Source organism: Stegostoma tigrinum, chromosome 30 (genome assembly GCF_030684315.1).
Source record: "Stegostoma tigrinum isolate sSteTig4 chromosome 30, sSteTig4.hap1, whole genome shotgun sequence".
In the NCBI taxonomy this organism is placed as follows: Eukaryota; Metazoa; Chordata; class Chondrichthyes; order Orectolobiformes; family Stegostomatidae; genus Stegostoma; species Stegostoma tigrinum.
In genome coordinates, this window is record NC_081383.1 from 16,470,827 (window position 1) to 16,488,464 (window position 17,638).

The 17,638-nt window shown below is 40.1% G+C and overlaps 1 protein-coding gene across 1 annotated transcript in view; it reads right to left on the bottom strand.

Moving 5' to 3' along the window:
- Positions 1–9,943: 9,943 nt before the first annotated feature.
- Positions 9,944–17,638, bottom strand: part of midn (midnolin) — a 29,496-nt gene continuing 21,801 nt past the window's right edge. Inside the window, exon 8 of the mRNA XM_048559643.2 lies at positions 9,944–12,969. Within this exon, the coding sequence (XP_048415600.1) occupies positions 12,707–12,969 (263 nt within the window). The 3' untranslated portion in view covers positions 9,944–12,706. The remainder of the gene's footprint in view (positions 12,970–17,638) is intronic.

Here is a 17,638-nt window from a genome sequence, read left to right on the forward strand (position 1 = left end):
CAGCTTATCTGCATGAAGAAACAGCCCTATGATTTGAGCCAATTTATATTAACTGGAATGTATTCATCATCTCTGTTACTGTTACTTAGCTCTATTTTGAAGCAATATTTGGGATTGTCCTTTTATAAAACCATTCGAAATGTGTCAAATTTCAATGACCACACTGTGTTCATCCAAACAGCTATTGCTATGGTAATAAAGATCTTGTCTACATATGTATGTGTGTTCGTGTGTGTGTGTGTGTGTGTGTGTGTGTGTGTGTGTGTGTGTGTGTGTGTGTGTGTGTGTGTGTGTGTGTATATGAAAATACATATATATATAGTTTCCCATATTCTCAAACAGTGCTCAAGTGTTTCACAGCCAACAATTTACATGTTAAAAATGCATTACAACAGAAGAAATGCACAAAGTTCTAAGAAATATGAGGATTCCTTTCTCAAGTCGAATGCAGTATAAAGTATTCTTCACGCGTCACAGCTGTACGTACATGATTCCATGCAACATGTTCCAAATCACACTTACGAATTATCCGCATTCTCAACCGTCAAAGTCACTGAATTTATGGCAGCTATATATGGAATTTAGACTGTTAAAAAGAAGTTTGCTTTTTAAAAAACCTCCCATTAAAAAGCAAGACGTTTATGACATTCATTCAGAGGCAATTTAAAGAGAATTTGGAAATTCTCGATTTTCTACCATATTCATGTTATCCAGCTAGAGAAGCTCCTCCATTTGTCAGGTATTTCAGGTTCTCTTCTCAAAATATTTAGGTTAGCATCAGGCAGAGACTCAAAGAACATTGCAAATGTCATTGGTAACGGCTTCTGGTTTCCTTTATGCAAACAACTCGATTCCTGTAATTTGAGACTTGGTCAAAGCAGGAGCCATCTGGAGTCCTGCCCACGCTATATTTCCAATGAAGATGAGAATGGGGGCTGAAATATCCGAGGTCCAAGTTGGTCACAGAATTCAGCTTGAGATTTCCACTGGAACCAGTTGAGAGCTATAAATAGTTTTAGCCAACCTGTTGCAGGCATGTTACGACAGCCCTTCTGGGACAGGTAAAACTTGAATCTAAGCCTTCTGACTCAGAGGTAAGGACACTACCATCACATCACAAGAGCACAGTCTTGAGTTAAATCATTGAATCTGATTAAAAAGATAATGAATAAAATCAGGGAGACATGAATTAAAGTTCTGACCTGATGTTAAAAGGAACAACTGAGAAACATTTATGCTTCTGTGAATTACTAGGAGCTGCTGCACTTGATTCTTTGTTTTAACATCCAAGAAAGTTACAACTAAATATCAGGCATTTAGTGATTTAATTTTACCAACTATTTTTAATTAATTCCTTAGCAATAGTTTTGTATTAGGTCAGTGTGAGAGATATTTTACCGTGAACTAATGAACTCATGCAAAATCAATGAAGGATAAATACAATGAGCTGAAATGTTTAAGTGAGCACATTTTGTTTCTGGTTTCCTATGATACTAATCCATGAGTAGAGGTCACACACGAAATACAATTCACACAAAAATGTCACCAAAGCCCTCCAAAGAGCGTGCAGACTATGCTACCCTGTGACTTATTGATTTACAAATAGTGTGTGATCATGTGGAGAAGCTTTATATCTGACTGTATCCTTGTGGGACTCTTCAGGATTTTCTGTTTTAAGTGTTAGTGCAGCATGATGGATACTACTGAGATGTGTATTGTGGCTCTCAAGGTTCATTACCCTGAATAAGGTGACCAGATTTTTGAACTGAAAAATTGGCCAAAATGCATATATTGTTTTAATAGTCACACAGCTCCAAAGTTAGCATTTTCAATCAAATGCTAGGACATCACAAAGCAGACAGCATGGACTGTGAAATAGACCAGCCAAAATGTAAAATAAAAGCAGAAGTTCTCTGCGGCGTCTGTGCAGAGAGAAGCAGAATTGACGTTTTGAGTCGAATAACTCTTCTCTTTGGAATCAGTCAAGATATTAATTTATCAAACTGGGATAACCGGTCATCCTAACATACAGGGAAAGGACTCACACACCAAAAACCACGGAGCGTGTGAATAGATGCTATCCTCTAGCAGTAACTGGGATAGAAAATGAGACACAGTCACACACTGCTGCACCCCCACCCACAATCTGCTGAGTAACATTTTGACACCTAAGCCAGTGCACAAGCCGGCCTATTGAAGGAACCTTTAGATGACAAATACATTCAACCAACACATTCTTTATGATATGATGCGGAGCACCGCCCACTCATCTGTGGCAGCCAGTGTCACTAACGTGGTAAGGGACAATCCAACGTTTCACAGTCTGAAAGCCCGTTCAGTTGGTCACCAAAGGGTCTCCTGTTTTAGTGTCAATTTGCAAGAAGGGTATCTGTTATTTTTAATTTTTAAAAGATCTATCATGTTTCGCCACTGATTCTTAAACAAAAAGTCAGTCATTTCAGTTTGGGTTGTCGCAACACAAGCAAGTACATTTGTCATTTACAATACAAACAGAAGGTGCTGGAGAAAATCCGCAGGTCTGGCAGCATCGGTGCAGGGAAGAACAGAGTTAACATTTCCTGTCTAAAATGACTTCTTCAGCAGAGTACTTCTGAAGTATTTGGACTCAATATTAACTGTTTCTCTTCTCCCAAGATGCTGCTAATTCTATAGAATCCTTCAGCACTCTATTTTTATTTCAGTTCTTCAGCAATTGCAGTACATTGTTTTTATTTTCTAATCAACCTGCTCAGAGTTGCTGATACGCAAGTTTAGAGTAGGCAGAAGTTGAACCTGGCCTTCTGGCTTCGAGATAGGGACAGTACTGCTCACTGTTAATTACTTTTCTTTAATTATTTAAATTGCTTTTATTTAACATCTGACCTTTAACAGACTTCAGGAGTTTAAGAGTGAATCCCATTGCCAGGATTTAACCATTCAGGCAATTTACTCCATGGGATCATTCTACTGTGGCTTTAGCAGCAAAAGTGTTAGCAAAATGACATCACAAGTGTGCTGCACAGACCAGATTATACTTGAAACAAGTCAGAAGAAGTCAACACTATTGACAGAAAGCAATCTGTAGTGATAATAGTTGTTTTAATTTTTAGGACCTATTTCAGAATTTGGGACCTATCTCCTCAAAGTCAATATTAACACAAAGGTTTCCATAGCATGTTAATATTAGTCAGGGTAGCTAAGAGTGTCAATATCTGCAGCAAGCCCCTGAACAGTAAAGGCTGAAAAGCGTTACTGTAACCAGAAGATGAACAGGAAAGCCCTTGACTTCATCAGAGCACAACTACTCAAATTATGGAGCAAAGTCTCTTAAAATGCCTCCCCTTCATTTTTTTGGTATTTGTTCATGGGTTATGGCCATTGTTGGCAAAGGCACCATTTATTGCCCATCCTTAATTGTCATTGTGAAGGTACTAGTCAGCTGTCTTCTTGAACAAGAGCATCCATATCATGTAGGTACACCCACAATTAAATTTGTCAGTCTGTTTAACGTCATTTCTGAAGAAGGATCTAGGCCCAAAACTTCAGCCTTCCTGCTCAGCCTGCTGTGTTCAACCAGCTCTACACCTTGTTATCTCAGTACTATTTAACTTGCTTGAGTTTCCTTCTGAAGTTACTGAAAATTTTGGATGACAGTTTTGCAACCATGTCCTACAGTTTCCCACTTTGTACTTCTATAGCATTCAACCATCTATCTGACCATATAAGCTGAGCTCAAAAATGCATTTGATTTCTCAGGGCCTCAAATATATGTGTGAATCAGGATGAAACTACATGGTTACACCCTGCCAACATTTCTGACTCTGTCTGCCAAATTGATATTAGTTGTGTATTCTCAGCCATCAAAATATTCAGTTGAAAGCAAGAGACAGCCCATGCCCACTGTGCATATCTGTTAAAGGATTCGTTAGCTAGAGTCAGGGAATGCTGGGACACATAGTCATATAGAGATGTAGAGCACAGAAACAGGCCTTCTGGCCCAACTCGTCCATTCCGACCAAATAACCTAAATTAATCTAGTCCCATTCAACAGCATTTGGCCCATATCCCTCTAAACCTATCCTATTTTAGGTATGCATCTAGATGACCTTTAAATGTTGTATGTGCACCAGCCTCCACAATTTCCTCTCATCAGCTCATTCCATAAACACACCATCCTCTGTGTGAAAATGTTGCCTTTAGGTCCATTTTAAATCTTTCCCCCCCCTCATCTTAAACTTATAAACTGAGCTTAAATCCTCCAACTTTGACAACATCCCTGTAAATCTTTTCTGAACCCTTTCAAGGGTAAACAGCATCTTTCCTATAGCAGGGAGACCAGAAATGACCCCAGTTTTCCAAAAGTGGCCTAACCAATGTCCTGGACAGCTACAACATGACATCTTAACTCGTATACTTGATGCACTGACCAGTAAAGGCAAGCATACCGAACTCTTTCATCACTACCTGTCTACCTGCAACTCCACTTTGAGGGAATTTTAACCTGTATCCCAAGGTCACTTTGTTCAGCAACATACCCCAGGACCCCACCATTAACTGTAAATCCTGCCCTGGTTTGTTTTACCAAAATGCAACACCTCACATTTGTCAAAATTAAACTCCATCTGCCACTTATCAGCCCATCGGCCCATCTGATTAAGTTGCTACTGTGTTCTGAGATAACCTTCTTCACTGTCCACATGTTTAGCAATTATTCTAGATGCAATCGCTTGTGGGTTTTCAGGGTTGAAGGCTTCCATATTAAATCCCCCCACATTATTAAGTGCCACAATTGTTTTGCCAGCTACTTCAAACCTACTGGTTCCATTCACTACCCCTCTTTTGATGTTAAGCTTTCCTATTTGAATTCTGACCCACCATTCCCCCAACTGATAAGCGAGCTGTCTGCAAAACTTGGGAGCTCATCAAAGTAAAGGAAATGAGCTCCAACTACACAAAGATAAAAGGTTTAAGTTGGGGGTAAAAAGTGAACTCTTTTCTCAATACTTATTTGGGATATTTCAAGTTACTCCAAATTTGTGTGTTTAATTATGTAAACTACTTCCCTAGTCTTCCAAGTTGGCATTAAAGTATGTGAGCTATCAAATCATTTGTGAACGGTACATAACCTGTTGTCCCTGTCTGCAGGCTATGCTTTATGGAGTGGCACACTGCACATTTGCGAAGCTTTTGCTGCTGTTCAGATAGGTTGGAATCCACTGTGACACTGATCGCTGAAATTTGTAGTCGGTAATCAGAAACAGAGCTGGGACTGTCTCGTGTGAAGGGAGTTGTCTGGCAAGGAGATCCCTGACAACTGTTACAGGAACATTTTTCAGTTTTGTATTTTAATTGCCATATTTACTAACTGGAAAGGAATGAATTTATCACAAGGTTATAAAAGAATTAGCCAATTACTTAGAAACATTCAGGGAGAAGTGAGTAGACGCTAATAGCTCCATATCTGTTTTAGTCATTTTTCAGCTTGAATTTTAAAAAAATCTTTCATCTTAATCTGGCAATGTTAGCCGAAAAAAAAAGATAAGGAGAAAAAATAGGCAATTTGGTTTGTCAAGTCTGTTTCAACATTCAATGGGATCATGGCAGATCTAATAATCCTAATCTCCATTTTTCTGACTTGTCCCATAACTCTTGATCCCTTTACTGATTACAAATGTGTCTATCTCAGCTATCAATATGCCCAATGAGCCACCTCCGCAGCCTTTAGTAATAAAGAATTCCACAAAATTCACTACCCTCCGAGAGAAGAAATTTCTCCTCGTATTTAAATTGGGTGACTCCATACTATGAGATTGTGCCCTCTGGTCCTAGGCCCTCACACAAAGCCTCTTAACACCCACTTGAATGGAATATTCCCCAGTTGCCTAGATTGGTGCAGCTCCAGCAACACATCACCATAAAGGACAAAGCAACCCATTCAGTTAGCATCCCATCTGCAACTATCCATTCACTTTGCCCCATCACTTAGTAGCAGTACTATATAGAAGATACGTTGCAGAAATTCACCAAAGCCCCTTAAGGAGCACCTTCTAAACCAACAACAACTTCCATCCAGAAGAACAAGGGCAGCAGATACACTATCACAACTTGCAAGTTACCCCCCAAGCCATTCATCATCCCGACGTGGAAATATTATCACTTACTTCTCTATCGCTGGGTCAAAACCCTGGAATTCCGTCTTTAAGAGCACTGTGGGTCAATCTACAGCATGTGGACTGCAGCAGTTCACCACCTCTTAAGAGCAACTAGGGATAATTTTTAAAAAGCTGGTCATCCAACAACATGCATGTTCCACAAGTGAATTTTTAAAAAGTTTAAAAATTGAGTTCAAGAGATTTGAACATCCACATTGCATTCTTGTTGCAAAATGCAGCATTCTAATTGTTATCTTTGTGGTGTTAAATCATTGAGATGCCATCAGAGATTCATTAACTAAACATGAAATCCCTCTACTTTTCATATAACTCTGCTCTTTCCTATTGTCTTTACACTTTTATGAAAAAGTCAGATAAACCTGCAAATTCTACTTGGAAAATGGTGGCATGATGTCACTAATCATTGGACTAGTAATCCAGTGGTTTAGGCTAATATTCTGCCACACAGGTTCAAATCCCGCTTTAGAAGTTGTTGGAGCCACAAACCATTTTAACTGTTTTGAAATTGAAGGCTAGCAATGATGACAGTTTAAAAAAAAACACAATTGCCATTAAAAAAGAAAGACTCGATCTGGTTGACAAAATGGATTTTAGAGAAGGAAGTCTGCCATTTTACCTGGTCAGGCTAACCTGTAATTCTAGATCAGCAAACCAATATACCTGATTCATAACTGCACTCTGAAATGGCTCAGCATAGCATTCAGATCAACTGTAATTTCTGGCTATGCCAGTAGTACCCACATCCCTTGAACATGTTTAAAAAGTAATCAATTGCTTTGTGCTTATTCTACCATCTTACCATTAAACAATATTAAAATGTAACAAAATAACTAATTTTACATGGGTACTGAAACAGTTATCAATCTCATGAGCTCAATACCCAAGTCATTGAATCAGTACCAAAACAAGATTCTCTGGAACACAATTCTAAGCATGCTAAAAGCACACACACACACACACACACACACACACACACACAAAAAGGAATCTTAAAACCTCCCCAGATTCCTTCCAATTTTTCAACAATTTGCTACTTGTGTCACATTCTGTAACTCTTCACCAATAATTTCCTGCATGTTCCAATGTCATTAGTTTTCTGAAAGCCCATGGACTCCCCATTCATTGCACTTCCAATTGTTAGTTTATTTTGATTGGAGATGAAGGACGGGGACAAAAGTGAATTACTAATTTCTAGCCCAAATATTTTACATTCAGCTCAAATTCTGCTAGCCCATTGCCCATCTGGTAGAGATACTGGTTAACAATGCCAAGAATAGGCAGCCAAAGTTTGCAGACAAGCAAACATCTACTCCTGGTCTCTACAAATGGGGGTGTGGTTATATTTGAAAAGCACACTACTAATTGAAAGATAGGAAAAACAATTCCTGCGTATGAAAGTTGTTACAGAATTACAATTGACAATATAGTAAAAAATGTAAGTTTGTTACAGGACAAAAATCAAATGGCCAAACTTTTCTCCAATTATCCAAGAAATGGGACTGTAATGTATGGTATTCGTGGCATGAATAATGTCTGGTCGAGCATTATTGTATTAGTTTAATGGTAACGTTCTGTACCCTAATAGAGGCCACTTTTAACAAGCAAACTAAGATCCTAGCTACTTAAATCAACTGATCAGTGTATTGGTGCCAAAACATTAAAAAGCTATAATTTGCCTCTCAATAATGGAATTTAAAATTCAGAGGACTGGTTTTTTACAACTTGAATAAAGCATTGCATTTTTGTTACAGACCTGATTCAAAGTAGGGTCAAAATTCCAATGGGACAACTCAAATTGAAGGATTCTGACTAGATGCCAAATTACAGGATTGGGATGGCTGGAAAAGTAAAGATTAATATTTCCACAAACTTTCCTGTTGGATATAGCAGCACCTCATGTATCAAAAGCTCTCCTAACACCACATTGGTGGGCCTAAAGAAATGCCAACACTTCAGTTCCCATAGGAATCAAAACTAACAGCAAAAAGAGATCAGTGATAATGGGAACTGCAGATGCTGGAGAATCCAAGATAACAAAGTGTGGAGCTGAATGAACACAGCAGGCCAAGCAGCATCTCAGGAGCACAAAAGCTGACGTTTCAAGCCTAGACCTTTCATCAGAGTGGGGGGGGAATGGGGAAAGGGAACTGGAATAAATAGGGAGAGAGAGGGATCGAGTTCCGGAACCAAGAGGTTATGGTGAAGCTGTACAAAAAAACACTCTGGTGCGGCCGCACTTGGAGTATTGTGTACAGTTCTGGTCACCGCATTATAAGAAGGACGTGGAAGCTTTGGAAAGGGTACAGAGGAGATTTACTAGGATGTTGCCTGTTATGGAGGGAAGGTCTTATGAGGAAAGGCTGAGGGACTTGAGGCTGTTTTCATTAGAGAAGAAGGTCGAGAGGTGACTTAATTGAAACATATAAAATAATCAAGAGGGTTAGATAGGGTGGATAGGGAGAGCCTTTTTCCCAGGATGGTGACTGTGAGCACGAGGGGGCATAGCTTTAAATTGAGGGGTGAAAGATTATAGGACAGATGTCAGAGGTAGTTTCTTTACTCAGAGTAGTAAGGGAATGGAACGCTTTGCCTGCAACGGTAGTAGATTTGCCAACTTTAGGTACATTTAAGCCGTCATTGGACAAGCATATGGGCGTACATGGAATAGTGTAGGTTAGCTGGGCTTCAGATCGGTCTGACAGGTCGGCACAACATCGAGGGCCGAAGGGCCTGTACTGTGCTGTAATGTTCTATGTACCTCTAGAGAGGGGGAGGTGGACCGAAGATGGAGACAAAACAAGATAAGTAGAGAGGAGAGTATAAGTGGGGAGGTAGGGAGGGGAACTTCCTTACTTTTTGTAAAGTTTTGAGCACTGGAGCTGCATGAGTCATACAGCACTTTCCAGCACTTGGCCCATAGCCTTGAATGTTGACATTTCAAGTGCTCATCCACGCAACATGCAATTGTTCTAAGGTTTCCTGCTACCCACCATCCTGCTTCAGGTATGGCAAGCATCCAGGAATAACCAGAATCTACACAAACACTCCAAACTTGATTTGAAGGGGGTCAGAGACCCATAATTCCCCCTGTGAAAATCATTGTCTCTGCAGTTTAGTCCAACTGTCCTTTTCCCCTAGATTTTTCACTTCCCACTCCACTTCTCTTGAAGAGTAGATGTGTATCTGGTTAAGCGGAGAGGAGTAATCGTTCGTCCTTTGAGATCAATGCTTTAGTGAGGTAACCAGTCAGCCCATCAAGTCTTTTTGTTAAGCAAAAACAGCTAAACCAAAGCCTAATTGTCAGTGTCTTTTATAGAATGGAAGTAATTTTGGATGCTGTGAACTTTTATCTTAAAAACGGTTATGACTTGTTTACAAAAACAGGTGAAAACTGTGCGCACACACGTGTGGGGGGATGAAGGAAGGAACACAGGATCTAGAGTAAGGCAACTTTTTAAAAAAAGTATCATACTAGAGGGAACATTTACTGAGCAGGAAGATCCCACATTTCTGCTGAGTAACCATTCAGATGATACAAGGCAAAGATTTCCCTTCCAATTCCTGTTCAACAACTCTTGGAAAGTACTGAGAATATCAAGAGAGGAGTCTAACTGATGCACTGGGAGATAATGTAGCCTTCTCAACAGTACCTTGGCTCATAATGAAGAGGGACTAACTGGCAGTCAGTATCTTCAGGCACAAGGGAAATAAAAACTGGAGAATAAAGAATGTGTAATTGGAAAAAAAAACAAAACAAGGAACAAGACATGTGATTATCACCAACATTTGGTCTTTTATTATTATTTATACCTGTGGAGTTGCTTTTTTCCAATGCTATACAAAAATCTAATACAAGTTTGTACATGTTCAGATTACCACATAACAACCAATTACTGTATGTCCCACAAACCATTGTCAAGTCCTAATGATACATGCATGTAAGTTTATCTACATACCAATACATTATAATTTACTGTTTTCTGCTTCATTCCAATGCTCAGGGTGACAGTGTGTCAGCCCTTTTGTCTTGCCAAGTGTGTAAGGCAGAGGTAAATGCAAAATCCCAAGTGACAAGAGTTTGGTAGCACTAAACTAATTCCATCCCAAAATGAACTACAAGGCCTGTTCCAAGTCACATTGAAATGTATTGCTTAGGATCTTGGAAACTGGTACAGATTCCATGGAGGAGATTGCATCAACCCTGGCCATGTTCAAGCTGTGATGTTGTTTTTCCCCCAAACTTTCAAATGCACAAATAAATACCTAGTTCACAGTCACCATTTTGGTTTATAAATTAATACAGTCACATTTGTGCTACACCAGCCTAGCTAGAACATTGTATTTTTTTTTAAATTGGCTACAAGAATACAGAATATTTAAATGAGGTGTTCATACATTTAATCCCCACCAAATTGGTGAATTAATGCATCTTGATGTTTTTCTTTTAAAACCAGGATAGGGGCACAATGGATAGCACACAATACAAAGTCAGTTAAATATATATGTATATATATATAAAAAACCTACAGTAAATACGAGCAGGAGGTTCACAAACAGAAGTGGGATGTTACAATGTGTGCCTAGTCACAACGGTACAGGACAAACAACAGGGTCCGGATGGCACATCCCTTGACATCTGGATGAAAGAATGGAGTTAGCTTGGAGAAGAGTTCTGACATCTTTTTTGTACAGTAGCGAGCATAAACAGGTTTCAGTTCCAAGACAAAGACAAGGAATGCAGTGACAAAAGGAAGATTGGGCGGGGGTGGGGGGTCAGGGTTTGGAAGTGGCCTTTCTACAGAAAGAAACAGCACAGATGGAAGAGAAGAGAGTTATCCCAGTTGATCAGGCCAAGGACACAGAAGTAGTAGACTTGGGAACAAAAAGGCACTTGTGTACTGATAAGGAAGAGACTGGGTTGTGTAATATTAGATCAACACAGTATTGCAATGGTAGGATCTTGGGCTCCTCGTGTTCTGACTTCAATTGCAGTTGTGGTTACAATGCCACATAAACCCAAATATTTTCAAAGAAAATTAGATACACACTCCACACACACGGCATTTGCTCTGTTTAGCAATTCTAACATAACTAAACGTTTGTTTGAAACTGGGCTCCGCTAAGAATCACTAGCTAACACATGCAGCTTGAGCATATTGAGCCATTTGGTGACAACAGCCAATATCATTAGTTCTGAATTTAATAAAGGGTACGTAGGCTTTGCAACAAATTTGACTTAATATCCCCTAAATCTCACACACTCTCAAATACAAATTTGCTATTTAAAGAAAAAATTGATGGGAAACTCTGCCTATTGCCTCAAAATTAAAAATTGTACCATTGGACTGAATAGATAACACTTGTGTAGAACAAACAAGCAAGAGGTTTTGTGCCAACCAAGGTCCAGATGATAAATTTACCTTTGCTCCCACGCCTAGTTCGATGCCTGGACTTCACTGAAAATTGGACCAACATGGCTTACATCTGCCAGCAAGTCAAAATGTGGTATGCAAAATGCAATAGAGACAGATTGAATGACGGATCTTGCAATTTATCTACAGTCTACACTAGCTAGTACAGAACTACAAGTGTACCTCTAAAATGATCTGGCTCAGTTGTGTAGGAAAAAAAAAGTGACAAAATAAAGGCGTTATTGGGCCTCACCATGGATAGATCCACCCCTTCCCTCTCCCCAAAACAGGGTTAAAAACTGAAAATTTAAAGACCACACTTTCTGTAGAACAGCTCTACTGGTGCCAACAATTCAATCCCTTTCTGTCTGACACTGGCCATCATTAACATGATGCAGAGCAACTCTATCCTCCTCTGCAAAATCCAGAGCTTCATCAGGGCTGACATGTCGCCACGTACACTTGCAGTCACCACTGGACAAACTTGCTCAAAATGAAAGCTACCTGTTGTCACACTGTTTAAAAATTGTGCAAAATTTCAGTATCTGAATGCTTTGAGAGTGTCGGTGAACAATGCTACATAGTATTTTTTTCCAAAAACAGACTTCATTTCCTTTCCATCCGATAAAAGTATAGTACCCCCATTGGCCTTCAATGAAGCAAAAGAAGATTTCTTTTTGTGTGATTGCAGTTCTCCTGCTATCTTCGCGGGAAGAACAGTGCAACCACGGCAACAAACAGCTTCATATTGCAGCTGTTGCCACCATGAGGAAAGGCATGCTCGTGTCCAGGCATGCCAAATCTTCCAGAGTCTCCATCATAATTGACCATTTCGCAATGCAGCCATTTAGTCATACTGCAGACACGCCAACTGCTGTTTGTCAGATTCACTTAATCCTGTGACTTCTTTCCATCTTGGGTTACACACTGCATTCTTTGTTTTTTTGTGGGAATTAAAAGTTTTTCAGGTGTACAGTCCTGATTTCAGGAGACCTCGTGCCCGCTCGCTCCCCCTCCATCCTATAACTCCACCTGCAAATCTCTGCAAGCTTGCTCAGAGTACATTGGGTCTCGGAAATCAAAAGTGAAGTCCTGCATGTTACCCTCCCTTGCCAGGTAGGTCTACGCCACAACAAATTCAGACTTCATGTCAGCTTTGACTTCAGGCTTCCATACAGAGTCCTCAAAGTCCAAGTCTAGACTGCCATCACTAGATACGCTGCTGTTGCTATTCGTCCGGTTGGACTTGCGGTTGGGCAGCCACTGGTACGGTGCCCTGGCATCTCGCCGAGCCTTCCTGCGCATCCTCTTCTGCTGCATCAACAGTTGCAGGCGCTCAACTTTGCAGCGGGTTGCACGGTTTTCGGTCTGTCTCAGTCGGTCGCCTACAACAGAAATAGAAAGGAGATTTAAAATTGAGAAAATTCCAAGCTTTCACACTGAGAAAAATTGGTCACCTTACAGAATGAATGGGAATGTGTCCACATGCCAGGGGGTTCCATTATGCCTGATGAACAAACCTTATTTCATGGGGTCAACCCAAGAGAAACAAACTCTTGACATTTTGGATTTGTTATCCATTTACAACATGGAATGGGCTAAGCAAAAAGACACCCTGGCCAACTACATACATTTCCCCACAAACATAAATCCACAATGACAAATTCACAGTACTTTAAAATCATCCTGTTTACTCTATATTCTGGATCATTATACAAATTAATGTATTAAATTCTGGTTATTAAATCACAACCTTTGAGAGCTCCTGAATCTGCTCACTTGTTGCCTTCAATTCCATATTATGAGGTTGTGTTTCCACCATAGCTGTTAGTCTCAACGGGGTGTCTTACACCTACCCAGCTCAGGATGAGTTAAAAAGCCAGTGACTAAATGAGGCTGCATTCATCACCAGAGGCCAAGTCAGTTTAAAGCTCTGGTTTCACCCCATCGAATGGAATTAAATAATGCCAGGATGCAACAGAAGATCAATCCTGTATTTAAAACCGATGGGAGCTGTATTGATTAAACATCAGTGCCAGTGCATTCATTACCATGGGAACAGAGAGCCAGTAGTTATCCCAAAAGCTCAGATGGATCTTTTATTGACAGAACACAAGCTAATAGAACAGTACAGTACTGTACAGGCTCTTCGGCCCATGATGTTGTACCGAACTTTTACCCTAATCCTCAGGTCTATCTAACCTCCACCCCTACCTTACGCTATCATATTAGAGTTGATCTTTTTCTGTACCTTCTGAGTAGCTGTAACACTATATTCTGTTCTAATACCCTGATGTATCTAAGGTATGATAAGAAATGTAAAAGGACTAACTAGGATCCCCACTGCCTCAACTCCAACAAATGTGCTTTTAGTTTGCTGTATCAAGGTACAGAAATGCATGAACGGCTAGTTCCAACATATTCGAATTCAGGAATGCATCAGTTTTCAATTACCTTCAAGAAAAAGGACAAAATTAAGAAAGACTTGCAAAAGCTTTTAAAAGCAATCCCTTTTCACAGGGTAATTACCATCTAAAATTTCCAACTCCAACCCATGTCAGCAACTCTGCTGGTTTATTGTGCTGTTATGACTCTCAGGAGGTAATTCAGGTCCTGGGGATTATGCTAGCGAGCCCTACAGGACAGGACCACTCCCAAGAGTAATTACCTGTGTTGACCTTGTAGCATTCCTACAACTAGAATCAGCAATCACTGTAATACATAAAGAGAAGGCCTATCCATGTTCGCGCTCAAGAAAAATCCAATGATTGCTTCTCAAACGCTGCATTTGTAATTATCAAGCAAAGCCAAAATTGAGCTAAAATGCTAACCAATAATTATAAAACAATCTGAGGTATTCTGCCAGAGCCCACACATTTGATAGCCAGTTGAAGGAGATACTGAAAAAGAGGGTCATTATTCATGGAGCACCCTAGCAATTGGCTGTGAATTTTAGGTTTCTGGACATGCACAGTACAAAAATCTTCAGTGTCCCCACCATGAAACACTGCACACAGCTGCAGGGAGTTTGCTGTTGTCAGAATAATTTTTAGTGGTCACAGGAAGTCCAACAGCAAATGGGAAAAGTCTAGCAGCAGGTTCCCCATTGCCCTGAAAACTCCCAACACCTTCTACTCATTCAATGTTACATACCCGTTTTAGGGGAGAACAAACCCATGAGGACAGAAATCCCAGTTTATTTCACCAAGTAATGACTCCAATACATGAGCTTATTGACGGTAAACATTACTCAGCTAATGCCAGAAATTTACATAGCACCTGATTTGTCTTTTATAACCAGTGCATTATCTTTGACTTGCAGTCACTATTTCATTGCCAAATGCAAAAACCAAATCTCCACACCCAAACAAATGACTGGATTGAATTATTCACTTAGTGGCGTCACTTAGGAGAGGAATTACAGGTCAAGGCACTCAGTCAGTTCCTTGCATTTCAAAAGGTCACTCACACCTATCTGTACAGTAAATAAGATCTTTGTTTAACATACAAACTACAGTAGCTGCTGATGCTATCTTGCATTGTCACTAATCCCCATACAAACCAGGGTCAAATGTCCAGTGTGTAATTAATTGGCTGATCTTGACCACACAGATGCATTATCCAAGTTACCATGCCGATAGCGTTTATGAAGAAAAGCATCCCTCAGACAAACCTCATGTGAAGCATCAGACCACTATCTTCCACCTTAAGCTAGGGGAGCTACTTTTCAAAGAAATCCTTAATTATATACAATGGCAACTTCCTTACGGTTACAAACCACTACAGCTGCTGCAACTCCTGTCAGAACAAAAAGCATCAATTAAACCTCAGTGCTTACATTCAGCTGTTGCTAAAAAAGCCATTTCCTGTTTGACTGCTGTGGGTTTAAAAATACCTGGCAATGTCCGAGAATGCATAACTGAGCCAACACCTGACAACAAATTAACAACATAAAAAAATACTTCAACCCATCAGAAATCAGGAGGAGGGCCGGAATACTCCCCAGTATTGCCCAAAAGGCCAAAGTCCAACTGGTTCTCAACAAGTTCATTGTCTGCAGGCAAATGAGTAAAACCAAATAGGTCAGAGTGCTTCATGTGCCCGAATTGCACAACATGTGTGCCCATGAATATATGAATGGTGGTAGGAGACAAAAGGGAAGGAAGCTGTTACTTGATTTTTGAATTTATTGTACTTTTGTCCTGTCAAGTGCATTTGCACTCGGACAAGAATAAGCCCAATTTGTGCATACTGTGACACCATTTAACTGATTGAACATAACTGCATTCTCTAATTCAAAAAGCGTGAGGTGGAAACCACAAGGTATAGCACACTAAACCAAACACAGTGCCTGTGCTCTCCTACGTCTTCCTGCCCCAACAGCCCTCCTCCTCCACCCCCACTTCCCCCACACCCTGTCTGTGCAAACCACCTTCCTTTAACACAACTACTGCCTGGTGTGTGGGTGGATAGAATGCAAATACCGAGAAGCTATTCCCTGCAGGCTCCCCTACATCTGCCAAAACAAAAGTGAAAAAACCGCTCCATTGTTCCCCTTGGTTTATGGTTCCCATCTAGACATGTCTTTAGTGCGCGCAGAGACAGATTTGAGGCTGGCGTAAGAAATGCAAATCTGGGACCAAAATAGTTGCATTTCATATGACAAGTCACTACTTTACTATGGAATACTTTATTTTAGGCAAATTATCAATATTGGGAACTTTAACATTTTTCTGCTGCAAAAAGGAGCTACTTTCTCTTCCTTATTCTATTATTGCAGTTTTGCAAATGTGAACAAAAGCATCTCTTAACAATGAAATTCTCAACAGCACAGCACCTTTAGATCCAAGGCATTCAATTGCTTTTGTCGAAAGACCACTTCTGTAGACTCTGTACAATTTCCAGTAAGGAACAATGGCATACTTCTGAGCTGCGAGACCCAATCTACAGATGCACAATTGCACTAGTATCTTAAAAATGTTAGTACAGCCTCAATTCTCATGTTGACTTAGGTTTGTAACATAGGCAGGTGGCTCCACCATTACACAGTCTGAATTACTGCAATCTGCTGTGTTCAAGAAATAAACATAGCCTCATGGTCTGCTCCTATCACAGGCAGGAACTACAAGTGAAGTGAATGTACTTGAGATGAGGGCTAGATTCATTATGTTTACGTGGGCTGGAAAGAGCCTACCTGTTCTTATAGTTGCACATCATGCTATATTGAAGCTGATTCAAGATTGAAATGTTCATTCCATTGTAAGCTATTCCCAAAAACATTCATCTGGCTCGCATCTCCTCAACATGCTCTCTCAAAGAGAGCAGGAACAATGAACAGCAACCCAAAAAAGTTACTGCTCAAGCTAGTCTGAAATAATCCTATTTATGATAACGTGCGCAGCCATGCAAAAAGGTTTAACAAAGGTGGTGCAGCCATTGAACAAAGTGTGAAGAGGAACATGCCCAAAAACAGAGAAGAGCAAGTTCCAAAAGGCTTTGTTCTGAAGAACAGATTAAAAAGAATAATGGCTCATTGCACTGGACATCACATGATTGAAGCTAACAGAAGTTAGATCAGGAAACAGTGATTAGATCACAAGTAAAGTTTGTGTTTGCTTGTTTTAAAAGGCTGAAAACTGTATAAAATGGAGAAAAACAAAGGTAGAATGTTTGGGGTTGGAATAGGAGACTTTGGAGTAGTCTGGAGTTCAATGTTATTGGAATGTAGGGAGGAGAAAGTACATGTTGGAATCAAGGTCCCATGATCACAGGAATTTTGCTAACTTTGCTAGGCAAGACAGATCACAAAGTGAGAGGCTTTAAGCGGAAATGTAGATCCTCATGCATTTGATCATAAGCTTTTGCCTCTAGCCTATAAAACATGAGATACACAGACAGGTCCCATCACCAGATACTCCTGCAGCATTTGATTTCTTGACAAACTTGAGGTTTCTAACAAGTGACAAGTCACTGATGGAGAATAAAGTGTTGAGTGAAAAATAAAGTCCTGAGCTTTTGGGAGTAGCTGTAGCCATTTTGGAAAATTAGATTTCT